The sequence below is a fragment of the Papaver somniferum genome, unplaced genomic scaffold, assembly GCF_003573695.1.
Source record: "Papaver somniferum cultivar HN1 unplaced genomic scaffold, ASM357369v1 unplaced-scaffold_65, whole genome shotgun sequence".
NCBI lineage: Eukaryota > Viridiplantae > Streptophyta > Magnoliopsida > Ranunculales > Papaveraceae > Papaver > Papaver somniferum.
Genome location: NW_020649304.1, coordinates 983914 through 1006553, shown reverse-complemented (window position 1 = coordinate 1006553; position 22640 = coordinate 983914). Strand labels below are relative to the sequence as shown.

The following is a 22640-nucleotide window of genomic DNA, read 5'->3' as shown; positions in this document are numbered from 1 at the left end:
GAAACCAAAGCTTAATATAGTAAAATGAGATTATATCTCTCTCAGACTAAGTACCCTCACTATTGGTTTGATCCTTCTTTAGGTATCTCGGGTGGTATTTCTCTTGCTTGGAAAAACAGAATAGATATTGAAATTATGCACACAACTTCTAATATTATCCATGCTATTATTCATACTCATGATAACAATATGGACTTTTTGAAAAGTTTTATGTATGGTGCTCATGGTTCTATTGAGAATACTAATCAGTGGCAGTATCTGATTGATATGCATTCGTATGTTGATCTCCCTGGGTTCTTAAATTTCACCATGCATGATTCAGAAACCCATAGATCTTGTGTCACTCATCCTCATCATGTTGGACATGTTAGGAATTATGTTCAGCAACTAGGGCACATTGACTTAGGCTATTCAGGTGCTGACACAACTTGGTCTAATCATCATAGTGGAGATGATCATATCTCTGTTCGTCTAGATAGGGCTTTAATGAATATTCGATGGATTAATCATTATACAAATGCTCAGATTTAACATTTGATTCCTATTGGTTCGGATCACTTCCCGATTTTTCTTCATACAGTTCCTACTGCTAACAAAAATTATCCATTTAAGCTCTACAACTGTTGGTTCCAACTGGCATCATGTACTGATACTATTTCTCGAAGCTGGCATCAACAATTTTTGGGATCACCTTCTTTTCAGTTTTCTAGTAAGCTCAAATTTACTAGAAATAAGTTACAATTTTGGTTCTTTTGGAAACATTGAATGTAATCTCCAGAAAATTCAATATCAGCTTCAACCTTGGTATGACATTAATTTGTCTCCTTCTCATCCTCAGGTTAAACAGTTAAGTTCTTCCTTGCAACAATGGATTTCCATTCAGAAGGAGTTTTTCATGCAAAAAACAGGTGATAAATTTCTTGAGGCTGATAGAAACACATCATGTTTTCATTCTTTAGCTAATTATAATAAAAAAAAGGTCGAATATTAATGTTATTCAGGGTCCATTGGGCATTTGGTATGATATCAGAAGCGATACTGAAGCTATTTGTTTGGATAATTTTGCGAGTATCCCCACCTCTTTTAAATCTCAAATTAATAATAATATTTTGCAGCTTTTTACACCATGTGTTTCAGAAATTCAAAACAACAATCTTATCCAAGTGCCTGATGCTCAAGAAATAAAGGATGTTGTGTTTCAAATCAGATCTTGTGCTTGTCCGGGTAATGATTGGTTCCAAGATACTTTTTATCAGCAATGTTGGGATATTGTTGGCTCTGAGGTAATCTCTATGGTTCAATACGTATTCACTTATAAACATACGCTTAAAGCCATCAATCATACCTACCAAGTGTTAGTTCCTAAAATTCAAAACCCTAAAACCCTTGTTGATTACAGACCAATCAGTCTGTGTAATGTTAGCTACAAAATTATTTCAAAAATTTTGGCTAACCGTCTTAAACCTCTTCTTCCTGACATTATTTCCCCTACTCAAACTGCTTTTGTCAAAGGTAGACATATCCATGACAATATTATTCTCATGAGATATTGTATAGTATGAAATTCAGACGGATTAACAAGGCTTTAGTTGGTTTGAAGTTGGATATGTCGAAAGCTTTCGACAGGGTTGGGTGGTCTTTTTTGCTCTCTATTATTCGACAAGTAGGATTTCATAATGACTGGATTACTTTAATTGAACAGTGCATATCCACATCGAACATATCTATTCTGATTAATGGTAGTCCTTCTTCAACTTTTCTCCAATGCGAGGCATTCGTCAATAAGACCCATTGTCTCCCTATATGTTTCTTTTCATCATGGAAACTTTTCTCGACTTCTGCAACTTAATGTTGATTCTGGTCATCTTTCAGGAATTATAATTAATCAACATTGTCTTTCAATCAATCATCTGTTTTTCTTAGATGATTGTTTTTTATTTTTTAAGTTGATTATTCTTAGATGAGACATCTTCAACATTTGCTTCACATTTTTGGACAAGCCTCGGGTCAGGTGATAAATATGCAGAAATCAACTTTATTTTTTGGCAAACACACTTCTAATGCTCATAAGTCTAGTATAACTAGTATTCTTGATATGAAAGGTATGGGTCTGAGAGAAAAATATTTAGGTATACCTCTTCTGCTACACAGATGCAGACATAAGAACTGTTAAGGTATTATTGATAAGATGTATAACAGGTTGCAGGGTTGGCACAATAGAATTGTTAATCAAGCTGGAAGAAATACTCAAGTAAATGTTATTCTTAGCACCATGGGCATGTATCATATGCAGGTTTTTAAATTGCCTGAAACTACAGTACATCAGATTGAAAAAATTCAGAGAAATTATTGGCGGAACAATTACATCAATCCTCATTCGCAGAAGTTCAATTCTTGGAAAAATGTATGTTTACCTAAATGATTTGGTGGAATATGTCTTAAAAATTTAAGCAATTATAACTTAGATTTTCTTGCAAAACTGGCTTGGCAATTGTTACACAACCAAGATGCTTTCTGGGCAAAATTGTTGAAAAAAGAACATTTTTCTCATAATGACTTGCAATTTTTCCCTCCACCTGTAAATTCTAATTCAAGTTGGATTTGGCAGAGTATTTGTATTGGGCTTGAGATTGTTTTGAAAAATACTAAATGGCAAGTAGGTAATGGCGCTCATATCAACATCTGGACCTCTAACCGGATTCCTTCGATGAATTATGCATTACAAGAATGGAGTGACTTGAATACTTGTGACTATCAGTGGGTTTCAGATCTTATAGATACTCATGCTGAATAATGGAATGTGTCGCTGCTTCGTCAACTTTTTGCGTCTGATCAGGTGAACTCCATTTTAACTATTCATATTCAGTTAGACCAAGAAGATAAATTGATCTGGCCTTTTACAAGTACTAGTATTTTTACAACTGCCTCCACTTACAAGATGCTTTTTGACAAGGAATTGATTTCAGACAACTTTATGGGATTATCTCAACCGTTTTGGTTATCTTTCTGGAAGTTGAAAGTTCCTTACAAGTTTCAGGTTTTTCTATGAAAAGTAATCCACGTTCCAATTAAAGCAAGAATCTTTCATCATGTGCATAATGTTGATTTAAACGGTGTGCTCTGCACTTTAAATCAGGTAGAAGACTTGGATCACATGTTACTTCATTGCCCTTTCTCTAAGGCAATTTTGCAGTATTTTTTCCCTCACCAGTTTCACTCTATTTTGCAGCATTCTTCTATTTCATCTTGGATTCAGACTTGTCAGCTAAAAGACTCCATCTTCAACATCCAGAAAGCTCCTCAGATTATTCACTTAGCCATGTACATTATGCATTTCATTTGGAAACTCATATGTATAGCTGTTTTTAGCAACATCATACCGAATCATAACTCTGTCATCAATCAAGTTAACTCATATATTGCACAACATCATTTAGGAAGCTCGCCTTTTACTTATAATAATTCCCATATTCATATCTTACAACATATTTGGGAACCTCCTCCTATGCAGTTTTTGAAAATTAATTTTGGTGCTTCTTATAATTCTAGTTCACTTTTAGCTATTATTGGAATTATACTTCGGAACTCCGCAAAAGCATATGTCATGGGAAGGGGAGCATTAAGGAGAGCTAGCAATATCCAACAAGCAGAAGCCTGGGCTATGTGGAGGCTATGCAACTGGCAGCAACAAATGGTTGGTCTCATGTTATTTTTGAAACTGACAATCTAGGAATCTATTCTTTCTTACAACAACAATCTACTCTTTGTCGTATCAGAGTTCACTTTTACTGAGAAAAATGTGTAAACTTATGGAACATTAATCGTGTGCAGTCTTGTACTTTTGTGTATGGAGCTTGTAATAATGCTGCAAACGCAATAGCTAAGCAGCTCGTAAGCGTAATTTATGCGTGGAACGGTGGTTTCATCCATCTGTTCCTTACATGTGCCATGATGTAAGAAATGTTTCTGTTCAATACATGGTTGTTCCTTTGTTAGAAAAAAAAATCCCTACGGGCTTACTCTGAGATCTATATCGATTCAATGGTTAATTAATGTTGCTGTTGCAGATCTTGTTGTCAAGCTCCTGTTGCCGCGCTGATAAATGCCTACGGTTGGGCGGTGCGGTGGCACGTAGTGGTAAACCTTACGTGTGTGTGTGCTAGATTCAGATCGGTATTAATGTCTCACCTGAAAGGCTGAAACCATCGTACCACTATTTTATAGTATCTTTTGACTATTTTAAGTTTGCTGAGTTTGCCATTCTTTAAGTTCCAGCCCACTCTTTGTCCCTTTCAACACTGGGGAGCAACATTTTCTTTATACAATCTTTTCTACCTTCTTGGAAGTTGCATACTGGAACCATACCCTTGTACCCAGAATTCCATAGTCAACCAAGTGAAAAATTAGGGACCTTCATGTCGGGTTCATACTGTTCTTTCTCCAATTGATATGCAAGATTAAACCCAAAATAAATAGTAGTAATATTATCAATACTGTGTTCCGAAAATAGAACCCATTACATTCCCTCTCTAGATAATCGTACACATTGAAAACTACTAATTAAAGAAATACATATTAATGCAATAAGTGAATTTATAAGAACAAATTAACAATAAACTAGAATGATTGATGGATCGATAAATTAAGGGCATTTGCGTGCACCACCATGAGTTTTCTGTTCAAAGTAGCATTTTCCGCAGGTTCCGTAGTTACCAGATGTACCAAGTGGAACACATTTGCAACGTGCACAACAAGTTTCACAAGCCCTCTTGCACACATTTTTCCTCGAATGAGCTGCGCACCGATCGACACATAATGCCGGGCAAGCTAATGGAAAACCAAACACACCCTTGATTAGTCATTTATTCATATTTTATGAATATAAGGTTTCGCAAAGTAACAAATTAGTAGGGCTTGAATAATGTTACCTGCAGGATATGTCAATGGTGCTGGAGCTGGTGCCTTCACTGGTGCTGGAGATGGAACCTTAACTGGTACTGGAGCTGGAATCGTGACTGGTGCTGGAGTTGGAACCTTAATTGGTGCTGGAGCTGGTGCCTTCACTGGTGTTGGAGATGGAACCTTAACTGGAGCTGGAACCTTAATTGGTGCTGGAGCTGGAAGCTTGACTGGTGCTGGAACTGGTGCCTTAACTGGTGCTACTGGTGGAACTGTAGTCTTACCTGAGGCAGTTTTCGTCCCGACATTATCGGCACCCTGATTAACAAATTCAATCAAGAGATGATGTAAATTTTGTTTACATTTTTTTTTCTTTCCGGATTACAAATATGTAAACCCAAGATTGAAAATAAAACCAAGTAATTTTTGATGAATCCACTAGTAATGTCAGAGCATGTTGGGCATGAGCAAGTGCAACATGATTAAAGTGAAGGCATCTTACAAGATTCTAATGGACAAATGTTTCATATAGCTTTATTCAAAACAAAAAAAAACAAATATGTTCCTTTATAGAAAAGTAAAAATAATTGGAAAATCCAGCTTCTCAAAATGCAGGGGTTTAAGGTTTATGCTCCTTCCTAATTAAAAATGTTGTTTCCATTACTATCTAGTAGAAAAATTTGTATTTGATCCAAAAATAAGGGAACTTAAAAACACCTAGGCGTTCGAGGAATCAGATCCTAAGCATGCGAGAAAGGTAAGTTGCATACTGAGTAAACCAATTACTGAGCTGAGATAGTAAGACCTACACCAGTTCATACATTAAGTTTTAGTTGCATTAACTAATTTAGGGATGAATTTATAGAGAGAGTTAGAGTAGCATACCAAAGTAAAAACCGCAAGCAAAGAGACAACCAAGAAGATCAAAGCAACTTTCAAAGCCATAGTGCTAAAAACTTTGATCCAAGAACTTGTATCTAGCTACTTACTTGATCAATGAGAAAGTGATGAAGTTAGCAATGAGAAATGAGAAACCCCAAGGTTAGATTTATAGTGAAAGGAAATAGTAAAGCATAGAGGGAGATAAAGCTTAAAGGGTTCTTCAGTACTCAATTATAGAGACAGCTTCGCTTCACACAGTAGTAGTTGTTAGGGTTTCTACCACTAGTCTCTTGTCTGTACATATGCTATACTTGACTCTTTAGTCTTTTCACTCTGTCACTCCCCTCTCTCTAGAATTATTATTGATATCCACTCTTACTGAGTTATGACCAACTACTTTCTCTGCTAAATTTATTAATTAGCATGAATTGGACTTCTGTTCATTTGTAGCTGGACATATATCCATACAACTTCAACCTGGTTGTAATGCCAATATTTCTCCAATGAAATATGATCCATTGATGTACAGCAAACGACACTCACATGAGCTTAAGTCGCACAAATTCGAATACAGCTGAGCTGCGTATAATCACTCGCTCTTTGATATTTTATTGACCGTCATTGATTTTTTTTAATTCGAACATGTTGTGTTTTATGCATGATAGGCAATTTTAATTTCCTTGGGACACAAAGATGCTTTTTAATGTCCCATTCGATGCATCGAATTGTGTTTGGGAAAAAGTTTTTGATTTTCGAAGAGGAGGACACAATGCAAGCCAGCTGCTACTAGTAAGCGTGTTGAGATGGTGATAGAATTGATATTTGTTATGTTCACCATTAGGTCTCAACTCTCAACCCACCGATAGTTAACTTGTATTGCTAGCTAACCATTCCTATGCACACTGTATCCTCTAATGTTGGACCAAGAGACTGCACTCTTCACCACATTCACGACCGCCAGCTATCATTTCACGGTGCTTGTCAATAAAATGTTAATTTTTGTGGTAAATTACCAGCTAGGTTACAAATCCCATGCATGGAATACTAATTAAGTGAAGATTTATCTTACCAGTAAGATTCTCCATTGACTCGCATTTGCATGTGATTGTGCACTTTCACAAATGCTAGACAAGAGTCAAAATTTATCGAACAAATAAAGATAAGCAGAAAACTTTAGTAAAATGGAATAATTCTTTTCGAAACAGATAAGTTGGAATAATTAGGTTACAATTAATTCGTGTTTATGTTTTTATTGGCAGCTGTTAACGATTTTTATATTTTTAAAAATGTCTGTAATTCGATTACAGCATCTCGATTGTCCCTGATTCGACAGCTTTTCATTGGTGTGTTTTTCCTCGTAGCATCTTCTTGGGTTTCAATTCTAGAGTGCAACTTGGAATAACTCCGTACTTTATCACATGCTGTAGTTTACTTAACGTAAACGTTAAAGCGCGTAATGCAATAAAAACTAGGCAGTAAAGAGTGAGACTGGAGAGTAAGACGAGCTAAACTGGAATAAAATGGAATTAAACTTATGTAAACTAAGTGGGATATGAGGAAGGGGTGTTGTGAAAAATAAACTTATCTATGCTGAGTGGGATTTGAGGAAGGTGGATAATGCAAAGGTTGTCTGACATTCATCTCGCAGAGAATCAGAAATCATGTGACTGAGAGCTACATCCAAGCAAGATTTATTCCTGAAAATATGTAATAAATACATAGGCAGTTCATGTGATCGACCTGCATAAAAGCTAGAGTGAACTAAATGAGCATATGGAGGTATATTCAGGATTCAAAAAAATACATATGCAGGTATCCGAGGTTACATCATTCAATACGTAAGCTAAATTAAAAATAAAAAGAATGGTTAAAAAAGAAAATGCACAGAATTGCAAAGTGTCGACAAGAATACAATTCTCAGAGAGAGAAGAGATGACTGAAACATAAAAGCCTCTAAAAAATATATTGCTCACTATCACGTATACATATTTGGAGGGAATTAACTAGTCGTCTTTCTTCACTTTCCATTCATAACCCACACAGTAATATGTTTCCATATCAGATTAATAATACATTTGTTTATATTGAATACATCTACAACACGGTGCTAAAAATGCATTTTTGTTCAGAAAAGAAATTGATATAGACTATATTTACATTGCTGAAAAATAGAAGTGTTAAACAATTTAAAACTCACTGCATTAATGCATGAATAGACCTATTGTTTTGAACGGATGATGCATCATCCAATCTCCTTAAACCTGCTAAAAGAATGGGTAAAGAAAAGTCAGTTTTCTATTTTCATCTTCTTAAACAAAATCATTCTTCCCTGTTATTGAAATGGTAGTAGGAAATGAAGATGTAAATACTACCTTGTTTTTTCAGCTTATTTCGAAAACCTCTCTTCCTGCTGAATGCTTTTTCCTGCAAAACATGGTCACCGGGTTATTTACAAACTTGAGCTTTTAATATAAAGTAGGAAAAACTGTTCAAGAACTTACCACAGGTTGACCTGTTTTCCCTGCTTGACGCACTGCATCAACAAGATCCCTGTTGGATCTCGTGTACAAGCTTGTGACAAGTCCAGCTTCCCCTGCCCTTGCAGTACGGCCAATTCTGTGCAAGAAATCCACAGCAGATGACGCAAACTCCGCCTTCAATAAACAAATATATCCCATTAGTAAAATCCCCTGGAAATATGCAGTAGGTGGCCCATCATGTGTCAGCCTAAACAACTCAGTATGAAACTTTCCAAGTTATTAATCCAAACAAGATTGCATCCTACATAATTATTATAGAAGTCATAGAGTTGCGAAGTAAATGTGAGGGTGGTATACTACAGAAATTTACAACGAGATACTAACGACTTTCCCCAAAACAACTACTAAGCTTTAAGCTAACAGCATTAACGTGTCAAGAATGGTATGTATTGAACAACCATACACACACAGAGACCAGAGTCAACAGCTAAGCCTACACTGTTGCACGTCATTTAAAGTTTTCACACTATATGAAGAAAATGTATAAGAGACCACCGAAGTTGACATATTCAGAAGACTTACCTGGATAACATGTGAAATATTTGGGATGTCTAGACCGCGTGCAGCAGCATCAGTACACACAAGAACACCACCTTTTTCTTGGAAATCAGTCAGATTCTTAGTACGTACTTCTAAAGAGCAGCTACTGTGGTAAAAAAAGCACTCAATACCAACTCTCAACAATATCTTAGCCACTGACTCAACAGCTTCAACAGTATTTGCAAACACCATAGTCCGACTAATCCCATTGTCTTGCTGTAAACCTTGCTTAACAGCATTTATGAGCTCATCTACTTGAGTATCAACTGTAACTTGAATCCACCTCTGCTCCAGTCTGAAGTCACACATAAAACAATCAAGATGATTATATGATTCATCTTAATATATCACAGTTGATGCAGTACATTGGCATGCAATAATCTCAAACAGTAAGATGAGAAAAGGTTTGTGGCAAAAAACTGGATCAAGAATTTGATCAGATAATCAGGCTGCAATGTTTTCTTAATCTTGAACTTGCGGTTCCAGCATTAGACAAACATTAATCCGCAAGAAGATTACCACTATGGGAGGGGTTACAACTGAGGGCCAGGAACGATTGACCCTTTAGTTGCCACATTTTCAAATTAAGTTCACAATATCAGATGCAAATCAAAAATAAAATTGCCAATTCTACTGCACAAAATCATGTGATAAATATAACCACAAATAGATCTAAAGAAGAACGTCTGAAAAACAAATTTCAAGGGTGAGGTACCTGGGGTTATTACAATGTAGATAATTTCCACTAACCCAACTGGCATCTGGAAACAAACGCTTCAATACTCCACCAGCCATCTGCTTGCCGTTTGCAGGAAGGGTAGCTGCAACAAATATGTATTGCTTGCTGCGCTCATAAATCTTTCTAGCCCTTCTCCAGTCTCTTGTTCTGCTCGACCCAGCTCCAATTTCCTTCGAAACCTTAAGGATACCACTGCCCTCAGCAACTTCAACGTCAGCACCTCCAACCTCGGCATCTTCCTCCTCCCCGTCTTCATCCTCAGTGCCTTCATCCTCTTTAGAATCGAATGCTGCTTTCAATTCCTCATCCTCAGCCTCATCGTCATACTCGGGAAGTGATAAAGATTCAGCATTCAATTCTGCCGAATTTGATATTTGAGCACTTTTCGCCCTCGACAATACCTTCTCCTCAAACCGAAACATATGTATTAGCCGGATAACCTGATTCTGAAAACTTCCACAAAGCAACATATCTGCTTCATCAAACACCTGCAATACATTACATGTAAATTGAGTACCATAGACTGTAATACATTTGAAACAACCTATCAAGTTAACTCAAAAAAAAAACTTTACCACATATTTCAGTCCACGAACAAAATCAGTACGACGTCGCCTATCAGGATCAATCGCAAAAAGATAATTCAAAAGAGCAGCTGGCGTTGATACAATAATATCTGGTGGAGCAACTGGCCATCCCTACAATAACATCCCTCTCAAAGTAAGATACTAAACACAGACATTAAAACGAGTAAAACAATGAATTTTTTTATTTACCTGTCGCCCACACACAGCTGCAACTCTTAATAGGGGTTCACCGGAATCACCAACCAAACTATTTGCCATCTTTGTTACTTGTTCACACAACATCACATTAGGACACAGAACAAGCGAAAATTTACCAAACCGAGGAGCTCCATGATTCAAATCACTAGTACCCGACACCGAATCATCATCGGATAAATCAGACTTGAGTAAGTTATTAATCAATGGAACTAAATACCCATGTGTTTTGCCACTACCAGTTTCAGCTGCAACAACTACATCATTTCCTGAATGTATCAATGGTATACAAGCAGCCTACAATATCAAAAACCAAAAAAAGTAACAAAAATGTATCAAAACCCAAATCTCCAATTACAAAAATCTGTAAGGTGCAGCTAAAAGATTCGATTTTGATTCATTTACCTGAATTAAAGAGGGGTTTTGAAGACCAATGCTGTTTAAGGCATTAGAAAGTTGTTCAGAAACACCAAGAGAAGTCCATGAAATTGAATCATCAGCAAAGAAACTGCTACTGTTATCATTTTTCCTCTTCCTGTCTACGTCTTGAGCTAAAGCTGATGAAGATGTTGCATAAGCTCTAATGCGTCTGCGAGAAGGTTTTAGCCAAATTAGGGATTGAACTGAAGATGGTTTAATAGGTGAGAGAAATGATGATGAAGAAGAAGAAGTATATGCTGATAGTCTACTACAACTATGAAGGATTGAAGATTGACGATATATCATCATCATTCTCATTTTTGATTGATTGATTATCAATTCTTATTACGGGTTAGGGCTGGGTTTATGATTCGGGAAGCAAAAATGATGACTGATTTTCTTGAAAGTTTTGCCCCTGGAGATGATAAGGTCGTCCAGTGTATGGGCCTGTTATCTCAGTATGCCTTGAGCCGTTATCAGTGTTTAACATTGAATCCACAGATGACAGAACAGCGGAAGGTACAGTTTTACGATGTTTTTTTTTGTTAAAACCAAACTACGGAGTACTTTTTATTAAACTCTACTTAAATTTAGTACACGATGAAAGGTGAGGCCAAGTTGGTCCTAGATTACATTTGGAAAAAAAATATTGTTTGGTCCTTTTTAGGTGATTCTATGTCTGTTTAGTTCTTTGGAAAAAACGCCTTCACTGTTTGTCCATAATAATTAAAAATATAAAACAGACAAAATTATTCTTCCGTGTTAATTTTTACTTATTTTCTTGTAGCAGTTCATTCGTCAAAATGAACTCCTGTTAATTTCTACTTATTTTTTCAGAAAACATATAAACCAGAGTTCATTCCAGAAATGAACTCCATATAAACCAGAGTTCATTCCAGAAAACATATAAACCAGAGTTCATTCCAGAAATGAACTCCATATAAAAACCTAAAAAAACCAGAATTCATTCCAGAAATGAACTCCATATAAAAACCTAGAAAAACAGAGTTCATTCCAGAAATGAACTCCATATAAAAACCTAAAAAAACAGAGTTCATTCCAGAAATGAACTCAACACAAATCTTCATCGATTTCAACAACAGCAAAACATCAAAATCAAGATTCTTCAACAAAGTTCATCACCAACACGAGCAACAAACACCATATTCATCTTCATATTCAACACAAGCAGTAAACATCAAACAAGAAGAAAAAGATGAACAAATCAAACAAGAAGAAAAAAGATGAAAAAATGAAACACATATCCGAAACTTAAATCAGCCAGATCTGAAACACGAGTTTATCTAATCTTCAACACGAGTTCATCTCATCTTCAAACATATGTAGCAGAGAAACTTCACAAATCGTTTACATCTTCAGCAAGAACAACAGTTGACGAAAACTAAAAATCTCCAGCGTCTTCATCATCATACTCAACAGCAGCAGTAGCAAACAAAGAAGAAAACCCAAAAAAAAATCGTCGTTCTTCATCATCTTCATCTCTGCAAGTCGTAACCATCATCTTTGCAAAAATCAAAACCCTATAACTTACACAAATCTTCATTGTTTACAGCAGCATAAAAAAAATGGAGAGAGAAACTAGATCTGAAAATATGGAGGTGAGAGAAAGTAAATCTGAAATATATTTATTCTCTCTCCATAATTGAGTATATATGTCATACGGTGACGTCATGGATGATGTAATGGTCCCAAAAGGATATTTCTGTCACTACAAGACGACATTTACATCATCCATGATGTCATCCCAGGACCAAACCATAATTTACAGGACCAAACAATAATTTATATTTTAAAAAAGGACCAAACAAACAGTTGACTGGGTCAACTGGACTAGACTCATCCTATTATATTATTTCTAGGATTATTAGGTATTTCCTACATTAATGGTTAACAAAATTAGGGTGGATCTAAAATTTGGTTCTAGGGTAAAGGTCAGGCCAAGTTGGTCCTGGATTACATAATGGTTAACAAAATTAGGTGTTTGTATCTAAAATTTGGTTATAGGGTAAACAATGTACTGTCGAAGTACATTTTTTAAGGTTCGAGGATCAAAATTGTGCAAAACGAGCTTCAATCAAGAAAATGGTCGTTCACATTTTTCTTCGGATACAAGGATAGAAGATGGATTGATCTTAGTGGAGGGAAAGCAGTGAAAGTTGAGGAAATCATTGGTGAATGATTTTTTTTGTATAAGGTTGTCAAATTATGAAACATCAGAGCCTGAGAATGGTAAGTTTGTTCTGTTTTTCTGAATAAACATAGGAGTCTATTTATATAAGGGTCACACGTCGTTTCCTTGTAAGTAGTGCAGGTAGTGAAGGGATAAAGAGATGAAGATCGTGAATGTAATGGTAGATTCGTGTCCGCTATACTAGGGGAAGACCATCACTTCATCACTCCTTTAACCACTCTTAACCATCACCACTAGTTGATACTTCTTCATCACTTTGATGTATATCCACCACCAACTTAGCAGTTTTGGTGAATGGTAGACAAGGAGATCCCCTATCTTCCCATCTTTTCCTCTTATGTATGGAAGCCCTGTCTAGAAGTCTAATAAATGTTGAACATGTGGTATTTATTCATGGGACCAAACTCTGTCTGCAAGCTCCTCCACAAGTCATCTCGTATTTGTTGATGATTATATGGTCTTTTGTAAAGCTAATATGGAAGAATGGAAGAATTTGGTGCAGGTCGTCGGTGATTTCAGGAACTCCTCATGCCAAATGGTCAATTTTTCTAAGTCAGGAATTTTCTTTAGCAAGAATACTACTCCAGATGTTGCTGGTAACATTAATAACTACATGTAGGTTCAGAAGATTGATTTCAAGCACAAGTACCTAGGCTCACCTCTCTTCACGAACAAAAGCAAAATTCCATCTTTCAAGCCATGTGTTGACAAGCTTAAGTTCATATTTGCTGGGTGAAAAGGTGAAACTCTGTGTACAAGAGGCAAAGCTACAATGATAAATTCTGTCACATCAACTTCCAGCACTTATCAGATGAATTGATTCAAACTTCCAAAAGCCACCTGTAAGGACAGAAATAAAATTCAAAAGGATTTTTTCTGGAATAAGGATCTTGAGAAATCGAAGGGATTATATTACATTGCTTGGGACTCTGTTTTCAAGCCAAAAGAGTTGGGTGCTCTAAGATTTAGAAATTTGGATCTCTTCAAATAGTGCTATGATAACTAAAATAACATCAACGCTCATTTCTGAACCAGACTATCTATGGTTCTCAACCATAAAATTCACTCACTATGAGGACCAGGAGGTTATTAGAATGAGCACTAAACCAAAAGTTATAGATTATTGGATTTGGAAAGGTATATTGGTATGAGCGGCCAATACACAGAAATACTACAGATGGAATGTGGGAAATAGTCAAAAAATTCACATCTGGGAAAATAGATGGATAAATGATAAGTGCATAATTAATTCATATAATTTTAGTGCCAATTACATACTTGTTTTAGCTATTATTCTTGCATGTATTCTTGTTATTACTCTTGTTTTCTCTTATTTTTCTCTATTGGGTGAATCATCAAAAAAAAAAAAGATACAAAGTGCTAAAAAGACCTAAAAATAAAAGTATTCCAAGTACCCAAGTGCCCAAGTCGGAGAGAAGTGGAAGAAATGGGACGAAACGGAGCAAAGATGCTCAAAATCAAGGGATGACCCAAAGACCAAGATTAACTCATTCAAATTCAGGATTTCTTATCACCATCTTGAATAGAATTCAATTACAAAAATAACGCAAAAATAATGAGGTCATTCCGAGTTCGGACGAAGAAGTTATGGGAAAAACAAGCTTATCGAATATTGACGTCTACAGTAGGGTACGCGTACTGGGTATGTGTACCTTCGTAACTCTGAATTTCATGAACTGGAGGGTATGCATACCTGGTACACATACTAAAAAAATCCATGTATACTTTTTTAAAGGAGGGTACCATGAAGGCCAAAATTCACGAATTATCTTTTATGCCGTTCTTTCATAGCTTAGGGTCGGGTTCCTTAACCGACTTAGATACTTGAAGGACAAGCAAGTAAACCTATATAAAGAGGTATCAGGCCATGCAGAAGGGTATCAATAAATTTTAAGTCTTGGAGAGGATAAACTATAGATGGAGCGACGAAAGTTAGGGTTTCAGAGCAGTTCTTCAATCGTAACGATATCTCTTTACTTTTCTTATATGTATATCATGGATGTTTCTACATCCATGAGTATCTAAACACCTATTGATTGAGGATGAGTTCTAAGTTGTAAATAGGATTTGATTTAGTATACGAATCTATTTTGATTTCTTCATAAGAATATTTATGATTGATTGATAGATTATTTAGGTGGCCAACTAGATATATTTGTTGATCTAATATATTGCTAGTAAGGGTTAGGATATCCGTAATTGTTCATTAATTCCTTACAAAATTAGAGAACGTGAGGCCTTTCAGAGGGATTTTATAAAGCAATCGCGTGTAAACACAAGTCTAGCAAGTAAATCGAGCATACTGAGTCTAACTACTAGGATCAAACCTAAATTCACAAACCCTAAAGCATTCGACTGAATTACATCTTATAAGCGTAACTCAAGGTGGTTCAGACAGATAGAATCTGGTGACTAAGCGTACCTGTTATCCAGTGATTTAAGGAATTTTTAGAATAACTAAGCGTACTTGTTATTCTACAGTTGGTGATAATCTATGATTAATGACGAATAGATGAATATACTACTTCAATGAATATTTATTAATGAAGAAGGATTTCCCAATCATATCTCTCTCTATTAAATGTAACCTAATCTTTTCAAGCGGCTTTATTTTAGTTTGTTTAAAATCTAAAACAAAACCCCCCCTTGTGACACTTCGACAACTAAAAATCACTGCTCTGTGTGGGAGCGATCCTTGCTTCCATTATATTACTAGTTAATTGTATGGAAATAAGTGATTTTAATTTGATTGCACTTACAACAGCCATCAAATTTTGGCGTCGCTGCCAAGGACGATTCGGTAGCTTTAGTTGTTATTTTTATTAGTTTTATTTTTGTTTTTAGATTCTCCTGTTAGTTTTTAATTTCGTTTTCTAGATTTTTGATTTCAGGTACTTAATCTCTGGCACCGAAAGATTGGGATTACCCGAGGTGCGAATTCAAACTCGTAAGGGAACAGTGTCACAAGCACAACAACAAACGAAACAAGAATCCTCTACATCAGATATGGTGAACGGTCCAAACCCACCACCTCCACCTCCGGAGAAGAATCTACGAGAGTTGACATCTTCATGCTTAGATTCACAACCCTTGTATATTAATCTAGCTGACATAGTGGAGCTGAAATCGAACATTATTCACCATTTACCAAATTTCAAGGGATTTCCAGGTGAAGATCTGAACCGTCATCTTCAAAAATTCCAGCACAAGATGATAAGTTTCAGGAAAGGTACTGAAGACAGTGATACGACAATGCTATAAGCCTTCTTATTTTCTTTAATAAATCTAGCAGAAGAATGGTTGTTTTACTTTCATCCAGGGAGTGTTACAATATGGACTGAGATGAAAAAACTATTTCTAGAGAAGTATTTTCTTGCTTCTAGGGCAGCCTTTGTTGGTAAAGAGATTAGTGGTATTCTACAGATTATTGGGGAGTCTCTTTATGAATATTTGGAGAGGTATAAAAGATTAGTGGCAAGTTTCCCTCACCAAAACATATCTCTAATACTCATCATTCAATATTTCTACGAATGATTACTTCTCGAGCAACGAAATTAGATTGATGCATCTGAAAAGACGAGGGTACCCAAATACACCACAATCTTTTATTTATCAACCTATAAGTCCTCTATCGAATGTGATCATCGATGGATTATTCGAGACAATACGAAAATTCGGTTCACACTTCGTGGAATCATCTATGGATACAAGATCGAGACAATACAACCACAAGATAACTAATGTGATTGACTATGGATACAAGATCGAGACAATACAACAACAAAGTGTGTACTTAATAATAGGTTCAGTAATAACCAAACTCTATAGGATCACTATCAAGTATTACAGAGTTAACGTAAATTGCAATTTACTTTAATTATTATAAAACAATTATAATACGGAAAAGTAAAGAAAATGGGACAGCAAGATTTTTTTAACGAGGAAACTGCAACTCCTTTGTCTGGTTAGATCAATCTAACTATAGCTACCGAAATAGTCAAGTATAGATTATAACTCAATCAATATAGATCTCAAAGAGAAATATAGAGAATGTCGATCCCACACAACTAATCAATCATATTTATCAAAGATAAATCGATTCTAGTTGGATCCCATCCGATCAAGGTTTGTGCACTAAATCCACAAGATACGAAAACAAATTAGAATTCTTCTTCGTCTTCGTCTTCAAATCTTCTATTTCCTTCAAATACCTGCACAACACCACTTGAATCTCATGTGATTAATCATGCACATAACGAAGTCTTTTAACAATGGATTATCACAAGATATCTTTAGATCTAAATACAGTTCTAAAGATTCCTTCGATACTTTGATCTAATCTGAGTGAATCTTATATCAGAAGAGAAGATTCTCAAGAATAAACAAACTAGGTGCAACCAAAGTCTCAGCAATCGTTAGTCAATCAAATCAAATCAAAACTAATAAGACTGCAATTATCTAGTTTCCCACCAACGGTACTCGTAGAGCTTCTTGATCCAACGGAAATATTTAAACGAGCGGTCGTAAGAGATTTCACCTAATTAGGATACTTTCCTCTCCGAGTAGACGCTCCACCAGAAACAACAAGAAATGAAGTTTACCTGGCTCTTAGGATAGTTTGCTAGAAATGAAAACTTAAGTATTTATAGACCAAGGATGTTTGGACAACAAGGAATTTCCAAAACCGAAAATTTTCTCAAGATATGTAATGAATGCCCAAATTCGGTTTTCCTAATTCCAATAAATGTTGGTCCAATATTTCTGAAATCTCTCAATAGAAAATCTCCAACTTAGTAAATGCACATTATTAATTTTTATTCTCTAGAGCTATGCACTAATTGCTGGTAATTAAAGCATATAAAACCAAAAACCTTAATTAAAAGATTCATAATATATTTCGGCATGAGATCACCTTGAGTACCAATTTGAACAATAAATGATAAGAGTTATTGCTCGTGTTCAAAGTATGTTGACATCTTTTCACCACAAATACTTATTTCATATTTACATGGATTTGCTTCTTAGAATCGGTTCTACCACACTTCCAAACAATTTTAAAATTGGTTTACCAGTACTCCAAGAATACTATGTGATCGGTCATACCAAGTCACAATGGTTAGTTGTGATCGGTCCTACCAAGTCACATACACGGGTTCAGATCGTTATACCAATAACTAGGATCGGTTCTACCTAAATATGGTATCTACCTGTGATCGGTCACACCAGTCACTAGGATCGGTTACACCAATTACAAGGATCGGTCATATAACACTTATGATCGGTCACACCAATTACAAGGATCGATCATACCATCTCATGTTGATTACTTAGGATCGGTTACACCAATTACCAGGACCGGACATACCAAATCATATGTCTAGGTATTGTAATCGGTTTTACCAAGATACATAACCTGAGTTAAGATCGGTTCTACCAACTCACACATATTGCTCATCCAAATATATTCAATGAATAACAAGACCAATAAACCTATTGGTTTCCCTTTCGATTCATGAAACAAGTTCATGAACGTACTTCCTTTAAACAAATGTAAAACATTGTTTCCTAGGATGAAATCTTCACCAGTACCCATACACATAATCATAAATCTTTATACAACATTATGTCGATGTCATATCTACGAAGTTTAAAAGATAAGCGTTGTATTCTAATTCCTTAATATTATGATCATGTTAATACTACGATGTATTATGTTTTCAATATGCACGACTTGAAAGATACGTTAGGAGTTGAAACAAGTTCAAGTCAGTATTACTAACCTCAAGTGGAAGGATGATGTCGTCGTTGTAGTTTGTTACTTCTTCACATTATTCAGGTCTTCAGAGTAATACTTGTATGTCTCAACATTCCTAGACTTTCTAGTCTAACCTAAACGAAGTTGACTCTAGTATATAATCAAGCGACTCTAAATGAGTTTTGATACTAAAATATGACAACCAAACTTGACTTACCGACGCTTGGTGAGTTCAACCGAGCTATGCTCTAACAATATCCCCTTTGCAATTTTAGTGATAAAACTCTTATTACATATGGAGCTAGACAATCCTTAACGCTTGATTCCAAATTTCAACAGCAGAATAACCTTCATATATTCAATCAATGCCGATGTTGACATTTGAATAACAAAATTTTTTACTCCCCCTAAAGGCAAGCTATGTATATATTCAATTCAAACATCTTTGTTATTCTCCTTTTGTAGTCTTAATACTACACAACAATAGTCAATGCTTTACTCTTTCCTATATTTTTGTTATATATAACGTTTAAGCATAATTTCCTTTCTTAGTGATTAAAAATCACTTTTTTACTCCATATATTTCTCCCCCTTTTTGTCACAGAATGACAAAGGTTTGAGCAAATAAAGCACAAACCGAAAGGATTTTACAAATCTAAAAGACTTGTATACAACCTATAAGAGTTAAGCACGAAGGTTTCACATACCATATTAGATAACCAATATTAAAACCGAAACTACAAAGTAATTTTGTTTCAATATTTTATCAATTTCCCGAGGCAATTTTCCCTATAGTCCAACAAATTGACTAAGAAACTTATGATGGGTTTGTTTGTACAATTCACCGTTTCCAGAAATTTATAATCCCTTGTGTGTTTGGTAATTCAATTAAAATTCCTAGGATTCATAGAGTTTTCTTATTTTAAAGTCTTTGTACCATTTGGCATTATCCTCAAATCTTAAAATTGCATATATATGGGATTTATAGTTAAAAAAAAAAGTGGGTCCTTAAATCTGTTGATAAGTTTCCCAGTAAATCTTAGGGGAGAGGGGTCGGACTCCATATGGAGGATTTGCTGGAAAACTGAATCCCGTAGGAAACGTGATTCCAAGGATTCGGGCAACCAAACATACAGAGGGAAACATAATTCTACCAAATCCCCTGGACCCATAAATTACCCCTTTAAAATTCTACATCCAAACCCACCATTAATTCCCTTGTTGGACTGATTGCGTATGTACAATCGCTTGTTTCGATAAGACCAAAATAAAGATCAGAATTAACTTTATTTTCCTCATCATGCTATAATTATTCAAACAATAACTTAGACCTTTCCCTTTAGACAAGACAAACACTAGGTTAGTTAACTAGTTTTTCTTGTCAAGGCATTCGATTAGACTTAAATAACCGAATCCTCCAATTGATAAGTCTAACAAAGATCATAATTAACTTAGTTCCTCTTATCCGGAATCAATTGGACTAAACAAATGATCCCGTAATTTTATTAAGCCACAAACAATAGATACAAACCAAAATAAACTGACTTGCACAATTATTTTCTTAACCGGAAGCAATTGAAACAATATATATATTATAGCACCGCAACTGCACCGAACTTCGCGAAGCAAAAACACTTGATACCCAACAATAAAGAAGATATCAAACAATAAGCCAAATAATTTGACACGGTTTTTCTTAACCGAAAACAATTGAATCACATAAACAATCCATACAAAACATAATGTAACATATTAATTGTACCGAAATTTTTTTAAGCAAAAGAAAAATATATGCAAGATAAACAGGAAAACGATTAACTAACAAATATCGTTACCTCAATTTTCGCAGCCATATCTCCCCAAAAGGATATATCATTAAGTACAAGTTCAAATAAGAACTCTCCCATATGTGTTGTCATCCTCTCGCAAGAACAAAAGAACAACAACAAAAGCAGCCTTTACCAGAGAAAGGTTGAACCGGTTTTAACCAATGCGTGCCAATAACAAAAGTTGAAAACCCGAAACACATATGTTATATTAAACACAATTCATGTAAACATAAATTGATTCAACATATTGTAAATTTTAGCATATGAGTTTCAATTGGAACAACTTATGATCCTTTGATAAAGCCTACCAACATGGGCTAGAACCTAATCCCGCTAAATCAAAAAGCCACACAAATCATAAGAGTTACACCATATGAGATCGAATATTAATGTTAATAAATACTGAAATCATACATATCATAAACTGAAAACACATAGCAAAAATATAAGCATTCATTCACAGGCTATGTAATAGGAAACTATCACATGAAACAAAAATTATAAAATAATAATTTTATTCATAAATAATAATTAATAGTTTTATTCAAAATAGACCTTATACAAAAATATTTAAATAAATCAATACATTGATGTCTATTTTCTGATTAGATCTTTGCACAGTTTTTCTCAAATATCATCTTCAATATCCTCAAATTTCTCGGGATCTTCATCTACATCATCACGACTGATTTCCCGGATTCTGTACCTTGATTATGTTCACATGCTAAAGCATTAACCTTTCTATTAATATTCCGAGCATACTCCCTATTACCGATTCCAAGTTTAATCAGCTTTCTTTGGTTACGGATAATAGTTCTTAGTAATACTGCCTGTCTATGATGAGTTTCAACATTTCTAGGAGGACTTGACGAAGATTGAGAAAATCAATCTTAGCATCCAAACTATTTTGGACAAGAAGATTAGTAACTCCTGCTTGAGATGTCACATCTTCATTCTCTTTTCCTTTATCCTCACAACCGAATTTCTTGAAGGAATCAACAAGGTTAATAGTTTCACTCAAGGCTTTCAAAATCTTGGCTTGAGATCTTGTTTGAGGATACATATTTTTAGTATAAGTTCTCAAACAAGATGAGTACATATACCAGAGGATTTCAACACATACCAAACATAGGTATCATCCTTGAATAAATAACTCTGACTAGATTCGAAAATAATTTCGCATCTTATGTGTTTCCAAATCCTATAGATCTCAATCATGTATCTAAAAATACATTAGACAAGAAAACTCATCATGTTTACACAAGTTGTTGTAAGATAACTTTTCTACTCATGAAGAACATTTTATTAAATATCTTCAAGTATATTGTGTATTCTCTCTATGTTGAATAAGAGATATTAACAAGATACTAGATGCCCAGATACTTGTGCTTCCTTACATCAAAAGATTGGGTACTATAAGGATGTACTTTTCAACATTGCTGAGTGTTGGGGTAATAGGGATTTTCCTCACCAAGTACCATTAGAGTAGCGTTTTATTTATCGATGTGGGATTGAGAATTACTCTTGATAAAGTGGTTGTCTGTCCGATGACAATTATCAGAGCTTGTATTGATAACATTTTTCTGATACTGCTCAGAAGGAATTCCCACTTTTTCATGAGTTTGATCAGAAATTTTTTCCCATAATGAGATCTTGATTCAAGATCCTTTTTCTTTACGCACAAGATATTGTGACTTAACAGAGCTTGGGTCTCAAGAGAACTTACATGAAGTAATTCCTATTTGAGTTCGTCATAACGACTTTTCTTGAGACTGTCGATCTCCTTTTGTAAACCACCATTTTCCAAGAATAGCTTGATAAATTCTGCCAAATTACTATTAGAGGTCTTTTGAGACTACAATAGTTCTTGGAATAGTTCACAGTGTTTTGCTTGTAAAGTACAGACCAACTTTACAACATCATCCAAGCAAGTGATGTAAGTATTACAAGACTTTGACAGTCTGCTGATATTTATGAAGAAATCCTCCAAGATGGTCAGATCTTCCATCATTGATCGGGGT

At 35.1% G+C, this 22640-nt stretch overlaps 2 protein-coding genes across 3 annotated transcripts; both read right to left on the bottom strand.

The window, feature by feature from the left end:
* Nucleotides 1-4457: 4457 nt before the first annotated feature.
* Nucleotides 4458-6101, bottom strand: LOC113343634 (gibberellin-regulated protein 14-like). Its single transcript, XM_026587756.1, has 3 exons — nucleotides 5785-6101; nucleotides 4929-5217; nucleotides 4458-4827 (listed from the first exon to the last, which is right to left on the bottom strand). The coding sequence occupies exons 1-3, from the start codon at nucleotides 5842-5844 to the stop codon at nucleotides 4643-4645; spliced, it is 534 nt and encodes a 177-aa protein (XP_026443541.1). The 5' UTR covers nucleotides 5845-6101; the 3' UTR covers nucleotides 4458-4642.
* A 1617-nt stretch (nucleotides 6102-7718) lies between these two features.
* Nucleotides 7719-11313, bottom strand: LOC113343726 (DEAD-box ATP-dependent RNA helicase 22-like). 2 transcript variants are annotated; one of them, XM_026587856.1, is made up of 8 exons: nucleotides 10788-11313; nucleotides 10377-10679; nucleotides 10176-10298; nucleotides 9577-10088; nucleotides 8844-9156; nucleotides 8283-8435; nucleotides 8154-8205; nucleotides 7719-8042 (listed from the first exon to the last, which is right to left on the bottom strand). In XM_026587856.1, the coding sequence occupies exons 1-8, from the start codon at nucleotides 11118-11120 to the stop codon at nucleotides 7975-7977; spliced, it is 1857 nt and encodes a 618-aa protein (XP_026443641.1). In that variant the 5' UTR covers nucleotides 11121-11313; the 3' UTR covers nucleotides 7719-7974. The 2 variants fall into 2 exon arrangements, with proteins under 2 accessions (XP_026443641.1, XP_026443640.1); XM_026587855.1 differs by having other exon boundaries at nucleotides 7719-8045; nucleotides 10788-11311.
* Between the last annotated feature and the right edge of the window lie 11327 nt (nucleotides 11314-22640).